Consider the following 24,330-nt stretch of genomic DNA (forward strand, 5'->3'; position numbering starts at 1 on the left):
ATTTAGCACTTATATTAAATAAATATTGATAAAATTGATAAAAAATATTTTTTTTAATTTGTTAACATATTTGATAAATTTTAATAATAACAAAAATAAAACACTAAAAAATAAAAAAAATCTCTTTTAAAAAGCTAAAATCTATATATATTAAAAAAATTCTTAAAAAATACTTATCACATAGTAAAAATAAAATATTTTTATATTATTATATTTAAATATAATTAATAAATAAATAATTATTTTTATATAAAATATCTAAGTATAAAATTATTTTTATTTTTTCTAAAAAAAATCTCAATTTTTTTAAACGCATCCAAACAAATTCTAAACCCTAAGACGATTGTCTGAAAAGATAATACTGAAAATAAAAAAGTCTCCTCGCTTAGCTTCTTTTACTTTCCTTTCCCTTTCTTTTTTCCAAAGCTTCACTTCCCACGCAAAAGTGCGAAACTCAATGGACCCACCACCGCCACCGCCACCGGCAGCCACGTCATCCAACGGCGCCAACAAGCTCCGCCTCATGTGCAGTCACGGCGGTCATTTCCTCCCCCGTCCACGCACCAACACTCTCTTCTACGCCGGCGGCGAGACACGCATCGTCTCCTTCCATCGCCACAACCTCGCCACTATTTCCTCCTTCATTTCTCACATCTCCGCCACACTCTCCGTCGTGCCTCCGTTCAACATCAAGTACCACCTCCCACCTCACCTCCACCTCGACTCACTCATCTCTCTCTCTTCCGACGATGACCTTGCCGTACTCCTCGACGAGAACCGCCGCCTCAACTCCACTCCCTACCGCATCAGATTGTTCCTCTTCTTCTTCCACTCTTCTCCGCGTTCCGCCGCTGCAATTCGGCACCCGAAGACGGAGGCGTGGTTCTTCGACGCGCTTAAGAGTGCTAAGATTATGGAGCGTGATGCTCACGTGACCAGTCAGGAGTTTTGTTCCTCTGTGGCCGAGTCTATGGTTTTGGATACAACCTCATCTTTTGGCTCCACTTCTTCTTCAACTTCGTCGACGAATTTGCCTCCGTTGAGGGCTCAGGCTGATGAGAACAACAACAACGACGTCGTTTTGAAGGATAGCAAGGGGAAGTTGAATTCTTCGGATTCAACCTCGTGGTACTTACTTGTGCTCTTTTCTCTTCTTTTTTACTTTTGTTGCCTATGTTGTGTTTGTTGTTTTGCCACTGCCAGTCAATTTAATAAATCAATTCATTTAACTCTGATTATTCAAGGTGAAGAATTTTTAATAACTTAGTAAAGCTAAGCTTAGGAATTCATAATTGGCGGTTGAACTGAACATTGGACTTCAATTATCATATGGCTTGAACTGATTATATGATATTGAGCTGAGGTTGAGCTCTGCCAATTTGGGTTCACTTCCATCCATAGATGTAAGTTTGATTAGTAGTTCTTTTAGGTCCGGTTTGCTATTTTTTTTCTTGACGGAAATGCAGAGATATGAACAGACACATACCTATTTAGGGGAAACTGATACGAAAACAAGCAAAATGCCAAATTGCCAATTGTTTTGAGACAAATTTACCCAAGTTTTTGTTCACCAAAAAATTGGAGACAATAGGATATGGACGAGACATAACTTTTTTGTGGTGTCTGTCTTTTGTCCGTGTTTCCTACACTGAGATACTTACAAATACAGCCTTAGTCTACATTCTCAGTTGTTGCTTCTGAGTATTTTTGTACTGTTAGCATTATTTCTTGGAATTTGATGTTGTTTAATGGTGACAGTTACTTCACTTACTTGAGCTCAAAGTAGTGAGAACACCCATCCCTTCCATTCAAATTTTAAAAGTGTTAAGCTATCATGGCAAAAATTATGGCAATGGCTTGCTGGCAATTTAGTATGTTCTGTTGCAGCTGAATGCCCTTGTTTATACTCGCACTCAGTTTTGGTAACTGGTAGTGTTTTATTTTGTTTCAGTGATAATACTGTTTCATCTAGTGTTATGTCCAATACATCTTACGAAGACCCTGCGGTTTATCATATTTCGGAGGCAAGAACCAATGCTGAATCCATTGAAGCTGAAAACAAACTCGCTTACATTTCCTCTGGGGGCATGGCGAATAACATGAATATGGATCTCGGGTATGCCTCATTTCCACAGTATAATCAAGTGGGGAATCCGCATTTGCAGTTTGTACAAGCTCCTCAGCAAATTCTACCAATCCACCCAAGTGGCCTGTTACCACTACCATCATGCCAACCAATGTACCAGCAACCGCAACCATTGCAGAATATGGTTTACTATCCTAATCAATCGTGTGCTGTATACCTTGTGCCTATTGGAAACATCCCTCCCAATGGTTTTCCTATAGCTGCTTCTGGCAAAGCTTCATTGAATCTGAATCCAGATCCTCCCTTAATGAATGTTCATGTAGCTTACAAACCTATGCGGGAAGCCAGGTCTCCTTTTGGCCATGATTTTGCCCCACCAGATTACTTAATAGACAATGCAATGACTGCATCTTCTACTCATGTAACTCAGCAACAAGACATGGATATTTATTCATTTTATCATCAATCTCCAAACGTATCTATCAATTCTGGGGAATCTCCCGAGTTTGAAAATGAACTTGATGATGGCCTTGCTCGTGATCAGATATACAAATCCCAGCCCCCTCCTCCGAAATACCCAACCATGTCAAAAGCTACAACAAACTTGTTATCTGAGGCTCTTGCTAAATTGCATGTGGATAACCTGAAGCAGCAGACAGAACAGTAGTCTTTACCATGTGCAAGATACAGTTTTGGTAGAAGTTCTACAGTGACTTTGAATGTTTCTTTTCTGTTTCTCATAATGTACTGGTATGTCTTGTTTTATCTTCACCCTCTGAGTGTTTTTATAGGTTGAGCTTTTCCTGTTACCCTTTTTTCTTTTTTTACTTTTTTCATATGAATATTTCTTTGATACTTGAATGTTACTAATTCTCATGTTTGATATGTAAACCATCCATAATGTCAAATCCTATAGAAGATTTTCATATAAAAGAAGACATTTTCTTTAGATTAACTTAGCAAGGGTGTTTCACATATTCAGAGATCAATTTTTAGTTGCAGCTTTAATGTTTAATGTTCGAACTCCACTAATGAATTAAGTGCAGAAACACATCACAACCGGTGTAATTAATAAATATTTTTATATTATAATCGCTTATAATAATGCCATTGAGTTGATAATCTTTGAATCTTTGCTGATTCGATTTTCTGTCATTTTGCCATACCTTTCCCTTTCATTGTTCCTCAGCATTTCTGGATAACCCTCCTTAGGATAATGATAACAACATTTAAAATGAATTAATTATAAATAAATAAAGTTGGCTTTCAGCTACCAGTATAACTTTTTATGAATTTGTCAGCGGTTCGTTTATAAATCCTAAACTATGGTTTGTAGGTTTTCAAATAGTGGACTTATTCAAACTATACCAGTTATCATAATTTTATAGTTAATTTCAGTTGTCATTTATAGGGTTCCGCTACTTACTCAAATTATATTATATACTAGTAGTATGGTTAACATACAACAATTGTATAAGAAGTATTTCATTCTTAACAGCACCACACATGCTTGATGCACCAACATATTTGTACAAATTCTCAAAAAAAAATCAAGATATTTGATAGCACTATTCTTTATCCTTGTGTAGAATCACTCTTCTTTACAAAGTCTAGATGAGCAGTCTAGCATAGTGCAATAAGACTAGTTGCCCCATTGTTTTTATTATTGTTATTGAGGAAAAGCAAGGCTTTAAATTAAGTGTAGTTTGGATTATATACTATCATAAACATATCAAAGATGAAAATAACAAGAGTGATAAGCTCTGTAATGATTTAAACGACATTAAGGCTATCTTTAATAAGTGTCTCAAGACAAAGATTCAGAAACAGGAGACAAAGATAATAGAGAAAAGTTGTGTCTCTATTACTGTCTCCGAACAAATTTTGTTTCAAGACAATGAAATTTTGCTTAATTTTGTATTTGTCTCTTTTCTTTTTCTCTAAGCATTCTGTATTGTTGTTTTGACACTAGGGCTTTACCTTCTCAATGCTGTTATATTGAAGCAGTGTTACTGTGATGAATTCCTATTGCTCCTCTTGTTCTTCTTCCCTCTGAAAAACTTGGTCAAGTTTGGGATCACCTTCTTCTTCTTTTTGATGGTGAAAGGACTCACACGAGTTGCCGGTGAAGCAGACTTCTGAAATTTGGATCCCCTTGCAGGAGTCGCACTGCCATTGGATTTGTTGCTCTTTTGAGACAATGATCTCTGCATCTGCAAGTCACTTGATGCATTATTTTTGCCTTTTCTTGGCCAATTCTCTAGCTCTTCCCTACCTACTTTCTTTGTAACCAGCCTTTCTTTGTTATAGTCTTCTACTTTTGTCTCTTTGATTACAGTCTCAGCTATTTTAGCTCTTATCAGTATCTCTTTCTCACTAGCCTTGACAGCTTCAGTCCATGCCTTTGCTGCTGCAACCTTTTTGTCTGCGATTTTTTCAGCCTCGGCCGCACGATTAGTTAAATACTCGTATTCGAACTTTGAGATTGTGATCGAAGATCTGTTCTGTGTAGCTAATCCTCTGTCTCTCATTGCATTCTCTGTGAGGGCTTCCAGCTTCTCTAAGGCTAAACTTTCGGATAATTTGATTGCTTCAAGCTCCTTCATGATGTGTTTCAACCTTTCCTCAGCCATGTCTTTCTCAAACTCGGATCTTTCTATCTCTGCTTTAGTTTTTGTAACCTCTTGATAAACAAGCTCTCTTTCTTTTTCTGCTGTCTCTATTTCTGCATTAAGCTTATTCAGAGAATGTTGTAAACTAGTTACTATTGATTTGTCCTTTTCCTCTGCTGCAATCAAACCTTCTAGTTTAGATTTTGCTCTCAAAATCTTGGAATTGAGATTTTGAACTTTTGTACCAGCTTTTGATTCCTCCTTTAAGCCAACTGTCTCAGCACTCACTTGCTTCATCTCATTTCTTATCACATCCATAGATGCCATAAACTGGAAACCTTCTTCCCTTATTAAAGCTAAATCTTTCTTTGCTACCTCTACTTCTTCTTCTAGAGTCTCTAGCGGAGGAGACTCGCTTGATTCCTCCCATTTACCCGAAGCTCCTTCGATGTGTTCAGTGCTCTCATGTCTTCGAACCCTTTTATCCATTTCTTTGGCATGCTTCAGTTCGTTCTGCAAGACACCAACATCAGACAATGTCATAGCTAATTTCATTTCATGCTCTTTTGACTTATTTATCTCTTCAATACCCTCCTTCAACTTCTTTCTTAACTTTTCCAGTTCGAATAAAATCTCCTTGGCTTCCTTTTCTCTCCGAGCTTTGATGTCTTCCACTTCTTTTAAAGCATCAATCCTGGCCAATTCAACCAGCACTTGTTCTTCATTGGCTTCCTCAATCTCCTTCCTCAGCAATTCCACCATTCTTGATCCGTGCATCACACGCGATAGGGATGCTTCCATTTCCGTCTCAGCTTGTGATTTCTCTTTCAAAACAGCATCCACATCAAGCTTGAGCTGGAACAACTGGTGTTTAGCATATTCCAATTCTCTCATCACTTGTGAGTATTCATGGTTGTGACTATTGTCCTTCCTTTTTGCCTTGTGCAACTTCAATTCTAGTGATGCTCTTTCTTGCTTATGCGCCTTCACCTTGTAGCTAGATTTCTCAATCATAGAAGAAAGATCTTTCACTGTCTTCTTTGCAGTAGAAAGCTCATACTCTGCTTCAGCTTTCGCAGAATCCGCAGCCCGTCTTCTCTCTTTGTACCAACCAGCATCTCTTCTTGCTCTTTGAAGCTCTCTTGATGTTGAAGCGTACTTCTGAAGCAAAGAACATGCAAGAAATTAGAACACACAAAAAATCTAATAAATTCATAAATTGCTTATAGTCAAACTATATATGAAGATTGAAGCGAAAACATACCGAAGATGATAAACAATCCATGTAGCTTTTCTTCAATGAAGGACTATTGAAATCTGCAATCCTAACAGGTAGCCAAAAAATGAAATTGTAACAAGGTTAACTAACTAGGTTACTTATTGAGACACTCAAGCAATGATTATAGGAAAACAGCATAAAGGGTAGCAAAATAAATGCCTTACCAGTTTGATAATGTTTATCCCAAGAAACAATGTTGGTGTTTGTGGTGAAAGTGTTTGTGGTTGAGAAATGTAAACAAAGCTCAAATGGCACAAATTAAAACAATAATAATAAATTATGCAACAGCAATAGCGACAGACTGATCAGGTGACTGGCTATTGTTGGACACATACGTCGTTGCTCATGTCCTAAACTATTCTTTTGGATCTTTCGTAATGTTTAATTTTCTGTCTTCTTTCAATAATATTCTTTTTCATTGCAAGCAAGTATCAAAACTCTTGTCCTGAAATTTTCCGTTATTTTTTCTTTTTCATTGGACCCCATCAATTTTCGTTTTCTTTGGTCCACTAAATTTTGATCTTCTTAGTTTCATTAATTATTTATACTTTTACATAATTACATCGAGTGATACCGAAATTAATAATTTTTAGTAGAACATGTTTGTAACGAATTTTCATTACTAAATTTTTGATTTTTTTTTCCTTTAGTTTTTATATCAGATTGTCATATTAGCGGATACAAATTTAGTTAAATCAATCTTTATTATTTAAAAAAGAAAGTTTCTATTTATTTTTTAAATTTTCAAATCAATCCCCCTACAAAAATGAGCTATATTAGTTTTTAAATTAAAAATTTGACATGTGTGAACTAATTTGTTAATAAAATAAAATATTAAAAATTATTTTGGTGTTTTATAATCTATCAAAAAATAAAATGTCATACTAAACGTTTTTTGAAAAAATAATATAGGTATTACTCTAATTTATAATTTAAATATATATTCAATTCTACGTCACTCATTTATTCCTTTATTCTTACCATGAATATATATATTTTTTATTTCAATTACGTGAACTTGTGAAGGAATACAAAATTAAGGTTAACTAACGTGTTCAATACTCAATAGCTATATTTCAATTATTTTATTAGTAAAACATATTTCAATGGTTTGACATGTTTAATACGGTTGATTAAATTATTTAATATAATAATATAAATTTGAACATTTTAACTATGATTTGCAATGATTGGTGTGTGGATTAGAGGAAGCGAGAAGCGCGCAATTCCAAAAATGAAATTGCATGGTGATAGTCATACGTTGGAAGATCTTGCATGAAACTGAAGAAATTAAACTCTGGGAAGCAACCATTGATGGTTGTTGTTCTTCTTCAATTCATTTCCCTTTTAGAATTAATTGGATGAGATCGATCTTTCTAGAAGAAGAAGAAGAAGAAGAAGAAGAAGAAGAAGAAGAAGAAGATGATGAAAGTGATGGATATGGAGAAATCATCTATTTGCAACAGTGTCGTTAACTTCTTGTTGGAGGAAAACTACCTTCTAACCGCCTTCGAGCTCCTCCACGAGCTCCTCGACGACGGCCACAACGAACAAGCCATTCGCCTCAAACAATACTTCGCCGATCCCTCTCGCTTCCCTCCTCTTCAAATCGCTCGCCTCAACTCTCTCACATCATGCATGTTCTTCATTCTCTCTTTTAATTTCAAAATTAACCACCATTGTTGCTTGTTTCTTTCTAAATATGTGTGTGGGATTTATGATTTGATTAATGAGATATTGATGCTTGAAATTTCAGTGATAGATCCGCAGACTCTGCTGCAAGAGAAAGAAGAGGCAGAAAGCAAGTTAGCCCTTACTGAATATGAGCTACGTTTGGCACAAGAAGACATCTCCAAGCTCAAAGCTGATTTAGAGAGCAAAACACAATTCCTTGATCAGCTTAATGGTACTTTTTCATCTTTCTTCCATGATATCTTATTTAAGAATTGTTGGTTGTTACAATGTTTATCTATGTAATCATCTGTCTAGTGCACAAGCATTTCGCATTAAAGTAGGGTCCAGGGAAAGACCGTATCTAAAAGGTGTAATGTAAGCAGCCTAAGCCGATAATTGCATTAGTGATCTGACCTTGAGGTCACAGAGACAACTGAACCATTGCTCTAAAACTCCCCCTTACACGACAAGAAAAATATCTAAATTTACTTCTCTGAAACATGTTTGTTGTGCTCTTAGTGTTTAGGATGTCTTTTTAAATGCTAAGCTTGCATGATCCTGAACTTGCATTTATATAGAGATTGTTAAAAAATACATTAATTTGCATTGGTGACATTCTTCTATGAGGATATATAATAGATATTATTGTTGTAATTCTTGCATGCTTGATGATGCTTCTACTGCGAATGCAGCTTCACAATCATGTAGTAAACATGATCTAGAGAGTGATGGGCAACAAATTCAAGAACAAAAGAACAATAATAATAGTAATACTTCATTCACTGATTTGGGACCCCTCAAAAATACTGAACGAAGAGATCTTAACTATGCTGTGAAGGAATATCTTCTTTTTGCTGGCTACCGCCTTACTGCAATGACATTTTATGAGGAGGTAAGAATTGCATCTAATTCCACTTTCGATTTTTCATTTTAACTACTTTCACTTTTGCATTTGTTGGCTTTATGTATTAATACTTGATCAGATTAATCTGCTTTACACAACTTTTCTGCTCTATTTCTTGTTTATGTATTTTCAGTCCTGAGATATTAACCAAACGCCGCCTTAATTTCGTGCAGTGTTTAATTTGCAATAACTATTTCTGTAGGTTACAGATGTTAACCTAGATAGTGTACAGAATTCACAAGCAGTAATACCAGATGCATTGCGTCATTACTATTATCACTATATTTCATCAACTTCAGGGGCTGCTGAGGTAATTTTTACACTCATGGTAGAAGTTGTTCATTGGTTCCTTCCTAAAGGGTGTTGATGAATGGTCCAACTTGACGTCTTGGCTAAATCCTTAAATATTAGAATTGTGTCTATCTTGTGTTATGCATACACATATTAATGCATTTTTTTTTATAGGCCTTTCAAGATTTATGTAAATATAGTATAACCAATATGCAGGAAAAAATTGCCCAACTTCGAGAAAATGAGATGTTGCTCAAAGAAAATCAGAGGTTGAATCAAGAAATGGAGACGTTGTTGAATGATAAAAAGTTGGCTGATGATAAAGTAGACACATTGACTAAATCCTTGGAGGTACTGAAGAAAGAACTTAAAGACAAAGAGAACCTGGTAGGTCTTATATTTTCTGAAACGTCTCAGTTAAATAATGTTCATATTCTCTAAAGTATATCCTAGATAGTGACTTGTGAGGTTCTTTGCTCTATTTTAGGCACAATTGTTAAAGCAATCATTGGAGAATCAAAGAAAGGAGCTCCGTGTTTGCAGAACCGATATCATGAAGATGAAAAAGCGTATTGATGGATCTAATTCTGCAGAGCCTTTAGATAAGTACAAGAAAGAAATTAAGAACTTGCATATAGAAATCAAAAGGTTGAAGGTAAAGAATGAAGCTCCTGAAGCTCTGAGTTCTATTGGTTCTGAAAATGAAACTGTTGCTGAAGACAAAGTGATTGAAATTCATGAGGACAAGGGATCATTCTCCCACCCTGTTGAGGAGGATAACAAGAGTGACGCACGGAGAGATGATGCTCAATCACCACCATCAGTTGTTGGAACTCCTAGGGATTATGATGATAAACATGAAGATGCATTAGTTGATGGGTTGCTTAGTCCTTCAAATGTAGATGCTGCTATTGAAAATGTTGAAATTGTTTCTGAGCATAGTGAAGCCAAAAATGATGATATCAGGTTACAAGTAAAGTTAGACAAAGTAAATAATGAAGCAATATCTGAGAAGACGGTAAGTCAATTGTTCATCAGCTTTAATGATGTAAATAATGAAAGAGAATTTACTTACCTATATCAAAATGTAAATTATGTACTATTGATCTTATATGTGTTTGTTGTTATTTGACAGGGATTAGTAATCATTCAGATACTTGCGGACGCTTTGCCTAAAATTGTTCCTTATGTTTTGATCAACCATCGTGAGGTTTGTCAGTCACTAATTTAGAGTTTAAGGTTTAGGATTTACAACATATATTGAATTAGTATTGATCATTTCCAGGAGCTAATTCCTCTAATCATGTGTGCAATCGAGCACCATCCAGATAGCAGCACTCGCGATTCCTTGACTCATACATTGTTTAACTTGATCAAGCGCCCTGATGAACAACAAAGAAGAATAATAATGGAGGTTGGTTATATTATATTTCTTAGGATTTTCAAGGACGCCGTTCATCAATGCAACATGTTTTTTTCTTTCTTATCATTTCAGGCATGTGTTAGCCTTGCAAAGAATGTGGGAGAGATGAGAACAGAAACAGAATTGCTTCCTCAATGTTGGGAACAAGTACATATATCATGCCTTGATTTGTTCAAGTTTCTCTACTTTGCCATTCTAAATTAGGATCAAAGTTTATTATAATCTGTTGATATTATGGATTTTATACAGATAAGTCACATGTATGAGGAGCGTAGGTTGCTTGTTGCTCAATCATGTGGAGATCTAGCAGAATATGTGCGGCCGGAGATTCGCGACTCTCTTATTTTATCCATTGTGCAGCAACTAATAGAAGATGCTGCCATCATTGTTCGAGCAGCTGCGGCTCACAATCTGGCTATGCTGCTTCCATTTTTCCTGAACATGGATAAATATTTCAAGGTCAGCAATCATGGAGAAGATTTCTGACTTGAGAGAATTGGCTGCAATGTAAGCTCTGGAATAGGTTGAAGCCATGGTCCAGGGAATGGAGCCTTTTATATTATTCTTCCTATAATAATATAATATTGACAAATTTTAAGAACAAAGTATAGAAAGATTTAAGACAAATGTGTTTGCTCCAATTATTTTTTTTCATTTGATGTTGTTAGGTGGAGGAGTTGATGTTCCAATTGATATGTGATCCCTCAGGAGTGGTAGTGGAAACTACTCTCAAGGAATTGGTTCCTGCAGTTATCAAATGGGGAAATAACTATGAACATGTCTTGAGAGGTTTACTCTCACTTATGTTAACTTCTGCTCAGGTATTTTTAGAAAAACTTTGAATGTTCTTGAAGCATATTTAGTGCCCAGATCAAGAGTATTCATAACTTTCTTATGGAGCATGTATTAAGTGTTAGCAATCATTTTGAGTGGAATTTTGTGCCTCCAAATTGCAGAATTGTCCTCCTATATCAACTGTTAAAGCTTCTATTGATTCACATCTTCATGTTCTTGGTGAAAGAGAGAGATGGAATATAGATTGTCTATTGAGAATGTTGGTGGAATTGCTCCCTGTGGTGCACCAGAAAGCAATTGAGACTTGTCCCTTTTCATCTACCACTGAATCTAAGAAAGTGGTGTTCTCTACCACATTACTTGAATCGTACGCAAGGTAAGCTTAGAAGAAAAATGTTGACCATGAAATAAATAAGACCATTATTAGACATGTAAAATAATGTATGAAACAAAAATTTGGGCCTTGAACGTCGCATCTTTTCATCATAATAAGATTAAGTTCAGTAAGTATTTTAAGAAAGAAAAAGATAATAGAGACAAATATAAGAAAGAGGATTTCATCCCATTTTTTTCTCCCAATTTCCCAGATAGAAATATTTTGTCCTTTTGTGTATATATCTCCTCTTTCAAATATGTTTATGTTTCCTAATATTTCTGAATGGCCATAATCTAAAACCATTATGATAAGCATAGCACACCTGAGTAAGCAAAAACACATACAGGATTTTATTCTCAATGCTGATGAACTGATCATGAATGGTCTCCACTTTCTGGTAGGGAACATGTTGAATGGGAAGCATTTGAATGGATGCATGTTGAGTGCTTTCCCAAATTGATACAGCTAGCTTGCTTGTTACCATGGAAAGAAGATAACTTACGGAGCCGAATCTCAAAGGTCACTATAGTCTTTACCTTTTCATTATTGTGTATAAGGAGCATGGTTAACAACTGAATGATGATTTTGTTGAATGAAATTTTGCAGTTTCTGTTATCTGTTTCTGAAATGTTTGGGGAATCCTACACAACATGCATAATGCTACCTGTATTTTTAACAGCAGTTGGGGATGATGCCGATTTCACATACTTTCCAACTTCTATTCATTCTAGAATTAAAGGTAACTATACGATTTAATATAAAACCATTTACATCATTACTGTATTTGGCATCTAATCACTTGTTGTAGGTTTGAGACCAAGGAATGTTGTTGCTGAAAAGATTGCTGCATCATGTGTGCTACCACTTCTGCTGGCTGGAATTTTGGGAGCTCCAGGGAAAAGAGATCAGTTAGCAGAGTACTTGAGAAATCTTCTACTAAAAGAAGACAGTTCCAAGAAGGAGAATCCTTCATCCAAACACACCCTTGAGATTATTAATGCCGTTCGCTTCATTTGGTTTGTCAATCCTCTAACTAATCTATAGAGATTCTTAATTAGATCCTTACAGTTTAAAATCTCTTATCTATATATGAGCTTATATATATTGAAAACATTTTTGTAGCATATATGAAGAAAACCATGGTATGGTATTTGATATCATATGGAACATGGTTGTTAGCTCAAATGAGGAAATAAAAACAAGTGCTGCCAATCTTCTCAAAGTTATTGTAAGATTATATTGTTTTTCTTAGTTATTTGTTTGAGTTAAATTACTCTGTTTGTCCTTATAATTTCACTAATTTATAACTGAGTCTCTACACTTTTAAAGTTTTTAATTGGATTCCTACTTTCTACATTAGTTTTAATTTTGTAATCACATCCTTGCCATACCAAAACATGTTTAACTTAATGATATGCTAAGGCATATTCGTTAGTAGTTTGAGATAGATGAAAACGTTTTTGTAATATTTATTGTTAAAAAGAATTTAATTACCACTTTAAAATTGGTATAGAGACCTAATTAAAAAATTTTAAAATATAAGATCTAATTACAAATTTAAAAAAATTACAAAGACCAACAAACTAGTTTAACTTTTTGTTTGTTACTAGTTATGTCTATGCAGAAACTAACATATATAAGGGGTCTTTAATACATGATAGGTGCAATATGTTGATGCAAAAGTTGCTTCAACAAATGTGTTACCTGCTTTAGTTACTCTTGGATCTGACCAAAACATCAATGTCAAGTGTGCCAGCATTGAAGCTTTTGGTGCTGTGGCTCAAAACTTCAAAGTTGACATGGTATCTCTCAAAACTCTGTCAATATTGATACAGATTTTTTTAAGTTACTAATACTCAAATGGATATGTTGCAGATAGTTGACAAGATAAGAGTTCAAATGGGTGCATTTCTTGAAGAAAGATCCCATGAAGCCACCATTGCTGTCATTCATGCTCTGGTGGTTGCAGTGCCTCATACAACAGAACAGCTTAGAGATTATATCCTTAAGAAAGAAAATTTCTAGAAATCATATTAAATTATCAATGTTTTGGAAAATTTTCTGTTACTTTTCAGGTTCACCAAAATTCTATCATTTCATTTGTTTTCTTCAACTTGATGATGTTACATCTTTTGTCCAAGATTGCTCAACTCACAGCCGCTCCATCTACTGCTTCAGGGGATTTGATTCCTCGGCGAGAGCGAGCTAACGCATTTTGTGAGGCGATTCGCGCTCTAGATGCTACAGGTTCGCTTGATTAATTACTCTTTTTGTTTCAAAATATCTGTCACTAAAAGACTTGGTACAATCACATTTATATAATTAAGTGCAAAATATGATGTTAAATGTAAAAAAATAAACAAGAAAATGCCAATACAGGCACCAAGAAAAAATCATTGTATTCGGATCAAAGATATTCTTTGGTGACTAAGTTAGTTGATTTTTTAGTACTAAATTACAACATAGTGTGAACTCTTAACTTGTACTATTAGAATGCCTTTAGATTCTAATTCTAAGACAAAATTACAAAGTAATAGAGAATTAATACAAATAATTTCTATCTTCATTTTTAAGGAGTATAAAAAATTCAAAAATTTTCTCCTTGATTAAGAATTCTAATATTTGTCTTGTGCATGCATGCATGTTGTAGATCTTGGTGCAAATAGTGTTAAGGAATTCCTGCTACCATCTATACAGAACCTATTGAAAGACGTGGATGCATTGGATCCAGCACATAAAGAAGCACTTGAGATCATAATGAAGGAGAGATCAGGAGCAAGCACCAGATTGAAAAGTCAACACTCACGTGCATCATCACTTAGCAACCTCTTTGGGGAGAGAGAGTTGCGCACCAAGAGAGACAGCACAGACACGCCGCCCGAGGCGAATAATCTTTCCCCTAGGGCAGCGGCCTTGGCTGCCTCCGGGGAGGATACTAGATTTCGGAGACTTATGATGGGACATTTTAGTGAGATACTTCGTGCCAAGGGAAGATCACCTGACGAAGCTCAAAATCCATAGGAGCTGAGGTTATATTTTATGTGCCCAGTTTTTTTTTTATATATATTTCTTTATTTTCAAAAATGTTCAAATGGTATACTTATTTGTAATACTAATATCAAAGTAACATTCATCATTTTTCTTCAATTATATTTTAGTTTAATTTTCAGGATTAAGGCTCAATTTTTTGGAATTGGGGGCATGTGTGTGCTTCGCTTGGATATGGTTTAGGGGGGAACAGACATATATGTGGGATAGTTTTTTGTCAGTGTGATTAGAAGGAACTCGGAGCGTGCGTGTTGTTTGTATCTAAATTTTTTAATAACAAATCGCATGGTCCGATTTGTTTGGTGAGGAGCTAAAAATTCTTATGGATGAAATCGGACCCAACGATTTCACAATGAAGCATTTTGATTGCATATCGCAGGGTCCGAGTTCGTGGACGAGGGCATGAGTTGGGCAACATTGAACTCGGACCCTCCGTTTTGTGAAAGCTTTAGGGGAACTCGGATGGTCCGAATTCGTGTCCTTTTTTTTTTCATGTTTAACCTAGTCGAAGGGTCCGATTTCGGTAAAAATGATGATATAAAAGTATGAGTTGAACTGGTGGGAGTTTTGTGGCGTCTTCTTCGTTTTTGAACGGCAGCTTCTTCTTTCTTCTATCTGGTTTTTTTAGTTTTAACTTTGAAAATCTAGTAGTTAAGATTAATGTTATGCTTTTTTTGTGGTGAGTGAGAAAAAATGAGTGACAAAATATTACTAAAAATATACTATTTTGGTCAGATTTTGTTACAAACGACTGAAGGAGTTAAATTTATTTGTGAAAACCCACTAGATGTTGTTATTCCTTTTATTATCTCATTTGAAGAGCTGAAAGGTGTAATATGTGAAAAGATTGACTCTGAGAGGGCAAGAAAGATATCGTGTATGCTATACAGATATTCCATACAGGTGTTTGGTGGATTCGTCTAGTATCAAACCAAATATGTGACAGATGAAGCGAGCATGCAGGAGAGGTTTTCAATGTATATTGAAAACCGGTCTCAGATCTCGTTCATCGAGTTGTATGTTGAGTTTGAACAATCTGAGGCTGACCGGAATATTCTACGGGAAGATTATAATAGTGACAGTGAAGAAGAGTTCGAAAGCAACTATGAATGTGTTGCTCCAAATGAAGATGAAGATCAAGGTGACAGAACCATGGCCCCAGATGTGACAGAAGTGGCAAATGCACTCGCGAACGAAGTTCTGTTTGAGGAGCCATCCTTCATGCGAGTTTTAGACCTGGAAGCCATGCATGTTCCAGAATTTCCAGAATATATGACTGCAGGTACGTATACGTGGTGTTAGTCCTTTTTTAGTTAGACATTGATTGAGTTATGAGTAAGCAAGTTTAGGGGTATTTGATTCTTTTTTTACTTTTATATGCTAGAAGAATTAATTAGAAAATAATAATTAAATTGTCCATAGTATGGTTATAACGGATTGCTTGAGTTTGCAATAATTATTTGTACCGGTTCTATCTTTTTACAGTTCAAACCCCATGAACCGGACCGAAACGGTCCGGTTTATTGGTTTGTCGGTCGAACCAGCCTGACCGGTCCGGTTCGTTTGGTATGCAGTCGAACCGGAAAATCCGGTATGCTTTTTAAATATGCTGCTGTTGTTATTTATTTGTCTGGAGTGACATCATAACATGTTGTTAGGTTTGGAGTTATAGCATACTGGATTCAGTGAAATTTTATTAACCTTTACAGTCGTTTTTGAAATATGTACGTGTTAATGAAATTTTTGCTGTGCTTGTTGTCCCAGCAGAAATTCCTATTGTGGAAGACGGTGAATTTGGCGTAGGTATGGAGTTCAGTTCAAGAGAAGCTGTTATTAAGGTGGTAAAAGACTATAGCATATGACGAAGCGTAGACTACCAGGTTTGAGTCTGAGCCCTTGACATTTTATGCCAAGTGTACACAGTATGGGTCATGGTGTGATTGGCTTATTAGGGTTAGTTTGATCAGCAGGAGGTACTGTTGGGTTATAAGGAGGTATAATGGTAGTTACACATGTACAAGAGCCACGATTTCACAGGATCATTCGAAGCTAGATTCTATCACAATTGCAGAAGCAATAAAGCCACTGGTTGAGGCTGACCCATCCTTAAAGGTAAAATCGGTTATAGCAGAAGTCCAGTCGAAGTTCAACTACACCGTCAGTTACCGAAAAGCATGGTTGGCTAAGTAAAAGGTAGTTGAAAAAATATTTGGTGGTTGGGAGGCATCGTATGAAGCGTTGCCAATATGGTTTGAGGCCATGTGTCACAAGGAGCCATCAGCTATTGTCCATTTTGAGACTATGCCTGCATATCAGGGCGATGAATTGGTGGGTGATATTCGGGTAATGCATCGTGTATTTTGGAGTTATTATCCTTGTATTAGGGCATTCAGCCATTGTAAGCCAATTATCCAGGTGGATGGGACTCACTTGTACGGAAAGTATAAGGGTTGTTTGCTTGTGGCAGTTTCACAAGATGGCAACAACAATATCGTTCCAATTGCATTTGCTATTATGGAGGGAGAGACTTCTGATGCATGGCATTTTTTCCTCAGTAACCTTCGTCAACATGTTGTAACTCGTGATGGTGTGGGTCTAATATCCGACAGGCACGAATCCATAAATGCAGCTGTGGAACGCAGTAACGGAGCGTGGTCACCTCCAAGAGCTTTTCATATGTTTTGCATCAGGCATATAGAGTCAAACTTTTTGAGAAAGTTCAAGGCACCGTACCTCCAAAAATTGGTCGTCAACATCGGTAACCATTTATGAGATTTAAGCAATTTATTAATATATTTTCCTTACATAAATCTATTGACCTCCATTCCTTTGCTTTGCATATGTTGTGATCTACCAGGATATTCTAGGACGGTGCGGGAGTATGAGGTGCGTTACCAGCGGTTACGGGAACGTGGCGAGGCGTACACAGACTGGTTAAACCGAATTTCTCGCGAGCAGTACGCATTGGTCTTTGATGGTGGGTACCGATGGGGGCACATGACAACGAATCTTGTGGAGTGCATCAATTCAGTTTTGAAGGGTGCACGCAATCTCCCCATTACTGCTCTTGTGAAGGCAACATTCTACAGGCTAAATGAGTTATTCACCCCGAAAAAGAGCGGAGACGGAAGCAAGGATCAATGCTGGCCATGTCTTCTCTGATATCGTGACCTCGAAGTTGCATTAAAACCAAATTGCATCAGGAAATATTCAGGTTAGTTGCTTTGACCGCCAGAATGAGGTCTTTGAGGTTCGGGAGATGCCAAGCGGACTGGAGTTTGCAGTCGATCTCTGTGGCCTACGATGTGACTGTGGTGAGTTCCAGGTGGACAGGATCCCCTGCAGACATGTATTCGCATGTTATGCCAACCAGCACTGGATTGGCAACTGTATGTGCATGATGTGTATAAGATGGACCAAGTGCGGCGGGTGTACCGAGCAAGGTTTAGGCCACTAGGAAATCCTGCTACATGGCCTGCTTACAACGGACCTCGGTTTATACCGAATCCATACCTGAGACGGGTAACGAAAGGTCGCCCAAGGATGACGCGCTTTCTGAATGAGATGGACACGCGAATGTTACGTCGTCCTAGGCGATGTACTCTATGTGGGGCTGAAGGACATAGTCGTAGCAGATGCCGTCAGACAGCTGGTTCGAACACCAACAGAGGTGCCCCTAGGTTCACAGATTTAATATGAGATTGTATAATATAACCTGAATGAGCAAATTTAATTAAAATGACCTACTATATGTAACCTTATAATTTATGACAATTTAGTATTATAACATATCTGTGCCATTATATAATATGATGGTTAATACATCAATACATCAATATCTGTATGAGCATATTAAGGTTTTATGAAACATTGTTACATACTCCAGATGATTAATACATTAATAATATCACTACAACATAAGCACAGTAAACATAGAATATAAACTGATAGTTAGTGCTATTTATTATTACATAATGTCCAACACAAAAAAATTACTCTAAACATTACAAAGTACACTGAAAACTACATTAAGTCATTAGTACATAATTTCCAACATATACAAATAACCCTAAAAAAAATTAATAACTACTTTCTCATTGCCCACTTTACATCCTTCACAAACTTCTTGCATTTCTTAGCCGCTTTTTTAAAGACGGAAGGAGTGAAACGATTAGCGCTCCGACGTGGGGGATCGATCCGTAGATTTTAACCTTTGACGTTGTCATCCGGACTGTGTGCCTGACCTGTATACAACGAAGGAATAAACAACTACATGCAGCATATTACAAATTCATAACCAATATAGATACAACAAATCAAGAAGGAAAAGCCAAAAGAGAGGCCAATTATGCAAACAAGATACATTCAAATATGGAATACATAAAGTAAAATATTTAACATAATACCATCGTTACGAGATTCTTCATCCTCATCAAACTCTTCAATATCATCCTCCTCATCATCGCCTTCGTCATCTGGGTCGTCTACTAGATAGGCATCAGTTTCTCGTTCGAGTGTGTTAGTGTCTTCCTCAATAAGTCCCAAGTTAACACGGCTAGGATTTTGACTATTAAGGACACTGTGTCCACCCTCACTCCTACTAGAGTCGACAGATACGAACCCTCCAGAAGCAACGGATGAGGTATGGCCTGGATACCTCGCATCCAATGAATACCTGCCTGACATGAACTCAGGCTGATGGTCATATTGTGACTGTGCTGCATCTGCAGCCATGAACCCAAGCAACTGGCTAAAAGAACCTCCTTCACCTGTTTCAAACTGTGACATACCCCAATATTGTTGCTGCATTGGAAATGATGGGGTGAACTGTGTCTGAGGTAGATACTGGGTTGAGGGCTGAGGTTGTTCTTGTTGAGGCGGATTTGGAAGTGATATATATGGCTCCTGATCTTCATTGTCATCATCCATATCTTGACTATCCTCATCAGTATCCTGATTACCCCCATCCATATCATCATTACCCGCATCCATGTCCTGGTTATCTTCATCATTCTCTTGACCCACAAGATTCGACAAGGCTAAGCGATTTCCATATTTTGTATGGTACCAGTTCATGTAAGTATCCAAAGGATGCTCTGAAGGCATGGGAAGCTCAGAAAGAATGTAGTGATACCTGTTTGTCCAATGCATCACCCATTTTGAATGAGTCGGTGCCGTGGCCCAGTTAAGATTCTTAGGACCAGTCAGAACCTCTCCATGCGCCTTATCCAAATTCTGCTTTGGATTAGGTACTCCCTGAATGAAACCGAACTGTCGTCTGACCCTATCGGTGGCATGCCACTCAATACATTCAAATGACACTAATGGAACTGTAGCGCTCCAGATAACCGATTGCATGTAGATTTCAGCAGGAATTATGTTTGGATCCACACGATCCACAGCATAAGCAACCCAGACAAACTGGAAAAATAAGGGATACTCATCATTACAACCCACAATTCAAATAAAAATAAAAATGCATCATGCTTTTGTAGAAAACTTGTTAGACTAAAACATACCTGTCTTTCCTGAAGTTCATCAAATGCCTTCCTAAAGTGATCTAGTTTCAAATTTCTAAATCGTCGGTCACCACGCTCCCAGTTACGCCACCTAATATGATGTTCTCCATTAGGTCAACTGAAACTTAAATATCAAGAAACGGGTACATTGTAACATAATATTACCTGTTTGCTAGTGGAAAACTACGGGGTTCTCTAGGAATCGGCGATAGATATGGCAGTCGGATCCAAGCCCATCCGAGCAGAAGTGTTAGTGGACCATCTATTTCCTTACAGTTATAACGAGATGCCCTGCATAATGCCCTGTAAAGGTGTGCTAGGCATGCCGAGCCCCAACTATACTGTCCAATATTGACAAACTCACGTAGCAAGGGTAGAAATTTCCAATGAACACCTGCCCCTGACTTATCCACAAACAGGATAGTTCCGATCAGCAACATAATGTGGCACCTAACATACCTCTGTATATTTATTTCATCAGTCAATTCTAAATTCTCTTTTAGATTCCTCAGCCACGTCAGTTTTATGCAGCTAGATCTACAGTCCTCTTTTCGCGGTGCAACGCCAAACTGAAGCAAACACTCCGCCTCCAAGGCTTCAAAACTACTCATTGTCATCCCTGTTACTGGAAGACCATCTGTGGGAAGACCAAGAATTAAAGCTACATCTTCAAGTGTCACAGCACATTCACCAATGGGAAGGTGAAACGTATGTGTGTCTGGGTGCCAACGTTCGATTAGAGCATTTACCAATGCTTTCTGACACTGCACTATCCCAATCTGAGACACATGATAGAACCCGGTAATTTGCAAATGATCCTCCACCCTATCGTTGTACCGATCCGGAGGAACTGGATGGTTACATGTCAACATTCTTGATTTCTACAAAAAAAAACATAACAACTTACTAGTCAGATAATTAACAATTACTAACTTACCATCATCAATCAATTTACTGAATCCTTATATAACTAATTCTTCTAACTTTTAAAATTATTTAATTAATCCTAAAAATTATTCATAACTATAAATGAAACTCATTACAAACACATATATTCCTAATCAATATTTTCAACAATATCACAACATCTAGAATAAAATCGAATGTTAATTACTCTTTTGTTAAACAATTTTTCCTCTATGTTAAAAAATATTAACAATTAGTATATGTCATCATTCATACTCTAACAACGGTAATAATTAACTTGCTAATAATAATTACTAGAATTAAAAATATTTAAATATTCTCATACAAAAAAATCTAACATGGATTAATTAAAATAGCGCTACTAATCATTCAGCATTAACACTTTATCGCAATAACAATAACACTAACATTTAACCAAAATCAATAACAGTTATATTAAGATTTTAAAAACGCATTTAAATAAGATTGGCTTACATATAATTATACTAAAAATAAAATAAAATAAAAAATTACATTATCTACTACATATTACAGTCGAAAATACAAAACATAACAACAACATAATCACAAAAAAATTCCTAATCATGATATATTTAATTAATAATCTGTAAAAAAATTTTAAAAAAATCTAACTAATATTCAAAAATTGGTCATAATTATTCTATTTATATTCATCAACTGCACCTCTAACAACAACATAATCATAAAAAATTTCCTAATCATAATATATATAATTAATAATCTATAATATAACTTTAAACAAATCTAACAAATATTCAAAAATTACTCATAATCTTTCTATTTATGTTCTTCAGCTGCATGTTTAATAACAATATAATCATAAAAAATTTCTTAATTATGATAAATATAATTAATAATCTGTTAAAAATATTTTAAAATAATCTAACCAAAAATCATAAATTAGTCATAATCATTCTATTTATATTCTTCAATTGCATCTCTAACAATATTCATAATAATAAAATTTTAAATTTTAATAATTATAAATATAAAAAATTATAAAATTTAAAAAAAATAAAAAAATACTTACATAATCAGGATCACCGAGATAATGAATAATATGAAGCTCAGATCGATCAACATCTTTAACTTTGTATTTCTTTGGCATTGTTGATGCTCCTCCACCATGCAAATACCAGAGAAAGGAAGAAGAAGGTGACTGAGAGTGAAAGGTTAGTGAGTGAAGTGTGTATTCGGATGGTGAGAGAGGTAGTTACTTCTTTGTGTGTTTTTTAGGGGCACCGTTTATGGATCACCGGGGGATACGACGCGTGTTCGTCCTTACAGCAATTCGGACCATGCGATTCGTCTAATGGAAATCGAACGGTCCGTGAAGTGTAGCCAACTCGGAGGGTCCGAGTTCCACACCAACCTGAGACAAATGCATAAAACTCGGACCGTGGGTTTTGTTGCCTGAACTCGGAGGGTCCGAGTTCCTTCACCCCTGACACCACACTTAAGTTACACACCTCCCAGCCCCATATCATACTCATACACCAGCATAGGTCCCATATGTAAATTAAAAAGCGTCAGGATTAAACGGTTATTTATTACATGTATTTATTTATTTATTTATAATAATTTTATTTTATTCGCATTAATTATCATACTAATACTATGATTCATGGAATCACATTAGTACTAAATTTGTAGCTTTACCTAATCTACATTAGAACTATAAAGTAATATAAAGTGATACAAATGATGACTATTACGGTAAATGCACTGCTAAAATACTTCAAACTTAATAGCACCCCATTCTTCAAATTTTATTATGAAAATATTGCATGCTTATTATCAAGTCATGACACATGAAAATCAATTAACTTTTATCAGAATCATAAATTTCACATTGGCTGGAAATAGAAATGAAACAATCTTTATAAGAGTAGTGAATATTTCTTTTTAGGCACATTTTGATAAGTGAACGTGGAGACTTTAATTAATATCTATTTATCTATTTATAATTTATAAAGGTTTATATTAATTTTTTATACAATAAATTTTAGTATTTTTTTTTTCAAATGATACTACGTCAGCACTTTTAAATACATGACAACATATGAAAATCAATCAATCATCTTTAAAAATTAAATTCTTACCTATTATTATTCAACTAATAAAAACATAAATTACTAATTAAATACAATAAATATATAAAAATAAAGTATCATAATTATAAAAGATGTCTGTTACAAATATCCAAATCTCACATTATTTAACTTACTTATATATATTATATAATTAAGACTTTTACTACTTCACTATTGGCTCTCTTTTTAATTTTTTACAAATTATACTACATACTACTCTTATTACTATTACTTCATTTCTTATTCTCTATCTCGTTTAAATTATTCAAAAATATTCCAAATAAGTTTAAATTTAGCATAATATTTTATTAGATAATTTAAATATATCATAGTTATAAAATTAATTTATAATTTTATATTATATTGCATTTAAATATATTAAAGTATTATTTTCACAATATTTTTATTCGAATTTATTTTTTTTAATCTTTTCTTTAATTATTTACAAACAATTAAAACAACAAATATATAAATTTGTATAACTCTAATATAAAAAATTTGTCTTTTAAAAAAATTGACTTCAAATTCCTAAAAACAATAATCTATGATTCAATTTATATTATATTTTTGTTGAATAATTATATAAAATTGTATATAAATTATTAAATAAATATTTTTATAAAATATTTTTAATATAAAATACTTTAAATTTAATATTAATATGCATATTATCTAATTAATCTCTAAACAATATTAGAATATATTATGTAGTATAACTAATTTAACTCCGCACAATTACACAAATCTCACTCTAGTTACTCTTACTATCAAAACAAAAGCCTAAGTTAAAATTTCGCTTCAAATAGTGAAAATAATACTTATAATCCATAGATATATTTATACATATGAACTGTAGTATTTTAATTTATATATAAATATCAATACACAGAAGATGTAATAACCTAGCTAGCTAGCTGTAATTAATTACCCCCTGACCTATATTTTGGAAATGGAATTTGGCCGGACTCAATAAGTTGAATGTCTTGGACAAGGAGCTCATAGTGCTTCTTCACTTGTTCTGCAGTTTTTCCATTGCCAACAACCTTAGCAACATTGTTCCAACGTTCAGAATTGTTCTTGTCATATGCAGCTATTGCCCTTTCAAAAGCTTTGTTCTCCTCAACAGTCCATGCATTATTATCGGCACTACTTGATGATCCTGAAGACATTATTATTATTATCTAGCTATGAAGAAACAAAAACAAATTAACTAAAATATAAACAAATACTTATGCAACGAGCTTGCTAAGTTACAGTATGATAAATACTTAGCAATAATAAG

At 35.1% G+C, this 24,330-nt stretch overlaps 4 protein-coding genes across 9 annotated transcripts; 3 read left to right on the forward strand and 1 right to left on the reverse strand.

Annotated features, from left to right (window-relative positions):
* Window positions 1-340: 340 nt before the first annotated feature.
* On the forward strand, window positions 341-6,188 carry LOC112801907 (protein PAL OF QUIRKY). 2 transcript variants are annotated; one of them, XR_011882240.1, is made up of 3 exons: window positions 355-1,128; window positions 1,952-2,836; window positions 4,059-6,188. XR_011882240.1 is itself a non-coding variant. In XM_025844855.2 (2 exons), the coding sequence occupies exons 1-2, from the start codon at window positions 458-460 to the stop codon at window positions 2,751-2,753; spliced, it is 1,473 nt and encodes a 490-aa protein (XP_025700640.1). In that variant the 5' UTR covers window positions 341-457; the 3' UTR covers window positions 2,754-3,035. The 2 variants fall into 2 exon arrangements, 1 of the variants encoding a protein (XP_025700640.1); XM_025844855.2 differs by lacking the exon at window positions 4,059-6,188 and having other exon boundaries at window positions 341-1,128; window positions 1,952-3,035.
* Window positions 3,776-6,423, reverse strand: LOC112801906 (protein PLASTID MOVEMENT IMPAIRED 2). 3 transcript variants are annotated; one of them, XM_025844854.2, is made up of 3 exons: window positions 6,142-6,423; window positions 5,963-6,023; window positions 3,776-5,859 (listed from the first exon to the last, which is right to left on the reverse strand). In XM_025844854.2, the coding sequence occupies exons 2-3, from the start codon at window positions 5,981-5,983 to the stop codon at window positions 4,096-4,098; spliced, it is 1,785 nt and encodes a 594-aa protein (XP_025700639.1). In that variant the 5' UTR covers window positions 5,984-6,023; window positions 6,142-6,423; the 3' UTR covers window positions 3,776-4,095. The 3 variants fall into 3 exon arrangements, with proteins under 3 accessions (XP_025700639.1, XP_072093540.1, XP_072093541.1); XM_072237439.1 differs by having other exon boundaries at window positions 5,963-6,015; window positions 6,142-6,356; XM_072237440.1 differs by having other exon boundaries at window positions 3,776-5,856; window positions 6,142-6,218.
* A 737-nt stretch (window positions 6,424-7,160) lies between these two features.
* LOC112801908 (uncharacterized) lies at window positions 7,161-15,052 on the forward strand. Of its 3 annotated transcripts, XM_072237441.1 has the most exons (21): window positions 7,161-7,613; window positions 7,734-7,883; window positions 8,344-8,543; window positions 8,758-8,865; window positions 9,063-9,233; window positions 9,334-9,864; window positions 9,982-10,056; window positions 10,132-10,260; window positions 10,342-10,416; window positions 10,519-10,728; window positions 10,938-11,090; window positions 11,226-11,440; window positions 11,842-11,959; window positions 12,047-12,179; window positions 12,249-12,456; window positions 12,563-12,668; window positions 13,102-13,242; window positions 13,316-13,439; window positions 13,568-13,687; window positions 14,091-14,469; window positions 14,611-15,052. In XM_072237441.1, the coding sequence occupies exons 1-20, from the start codon at window positions 7,400-7,402 to the stop codon at window positions 14,459-14,461; spliced, it is 3,552 nt and encodes a 1,183-aa protein (XP_072093542.1). In that variant the 5' UTR covers window positions 7,161-7,399; the 3' UTR covers window positions 14,462-14,469; window positions 14,611-15,052. The 3 variants fall into 3 exon arrangements, with proteins under 3 accessions (XP_072093542.1, XP_029154253.1, XP_072093543.1); XM_029298420.2 differs by lacking the exon at window positions 14,611-15,052 and having other exon boundaries at window positions 14,091-14,609; XM_072237442.1 differs by lacking the exon at window positions 14,611-15,052 and having other exon boundaries at window positions 14,138-14,334.
* Window positions 15,053-15,424: 372 nt separating this feature from the next.
* LOC140184719 (uncharacterized) lies at window positions 15,425-18,322 on the forward strand. Its single transcript, XM_072237443.1, has 3 exons — window positions 15,425-15,770; window positions 16,256-17,246; window positions 17,346-18,322. Exons 2-3 carry the CDS (start codon window positions 16,748-16,750, stop codon window positions 17,648-17,650), a joined length of 804 nt encoding a protein of 267 aa, XP_072093544.1. The 5' UTR covers window positions 15,425-15,770; window positions 16,256-16,747; the 3' UTR covers window positions 17,651-18,322.
* Window positions 18,323-24,330: the final 6,008 nt, after the last annotated feature.

This window comes from Arachis hypogaea, chromosome 5, assembly GCF_003086295.3.
Source record: "Arachis hypogaea cultivar Tifrunner chromosome 5, arahy.Tifrunner.gnm2.J5K5, whole genome shotgun sequence".
Taxonomy (NCBI): domain Eukaryota; kingdom Viridiplantae; phylum Streptophyta; class Magnoliopsida; order Fabales; family Fabaceae; genus Arachis; species Arachis hypogaea.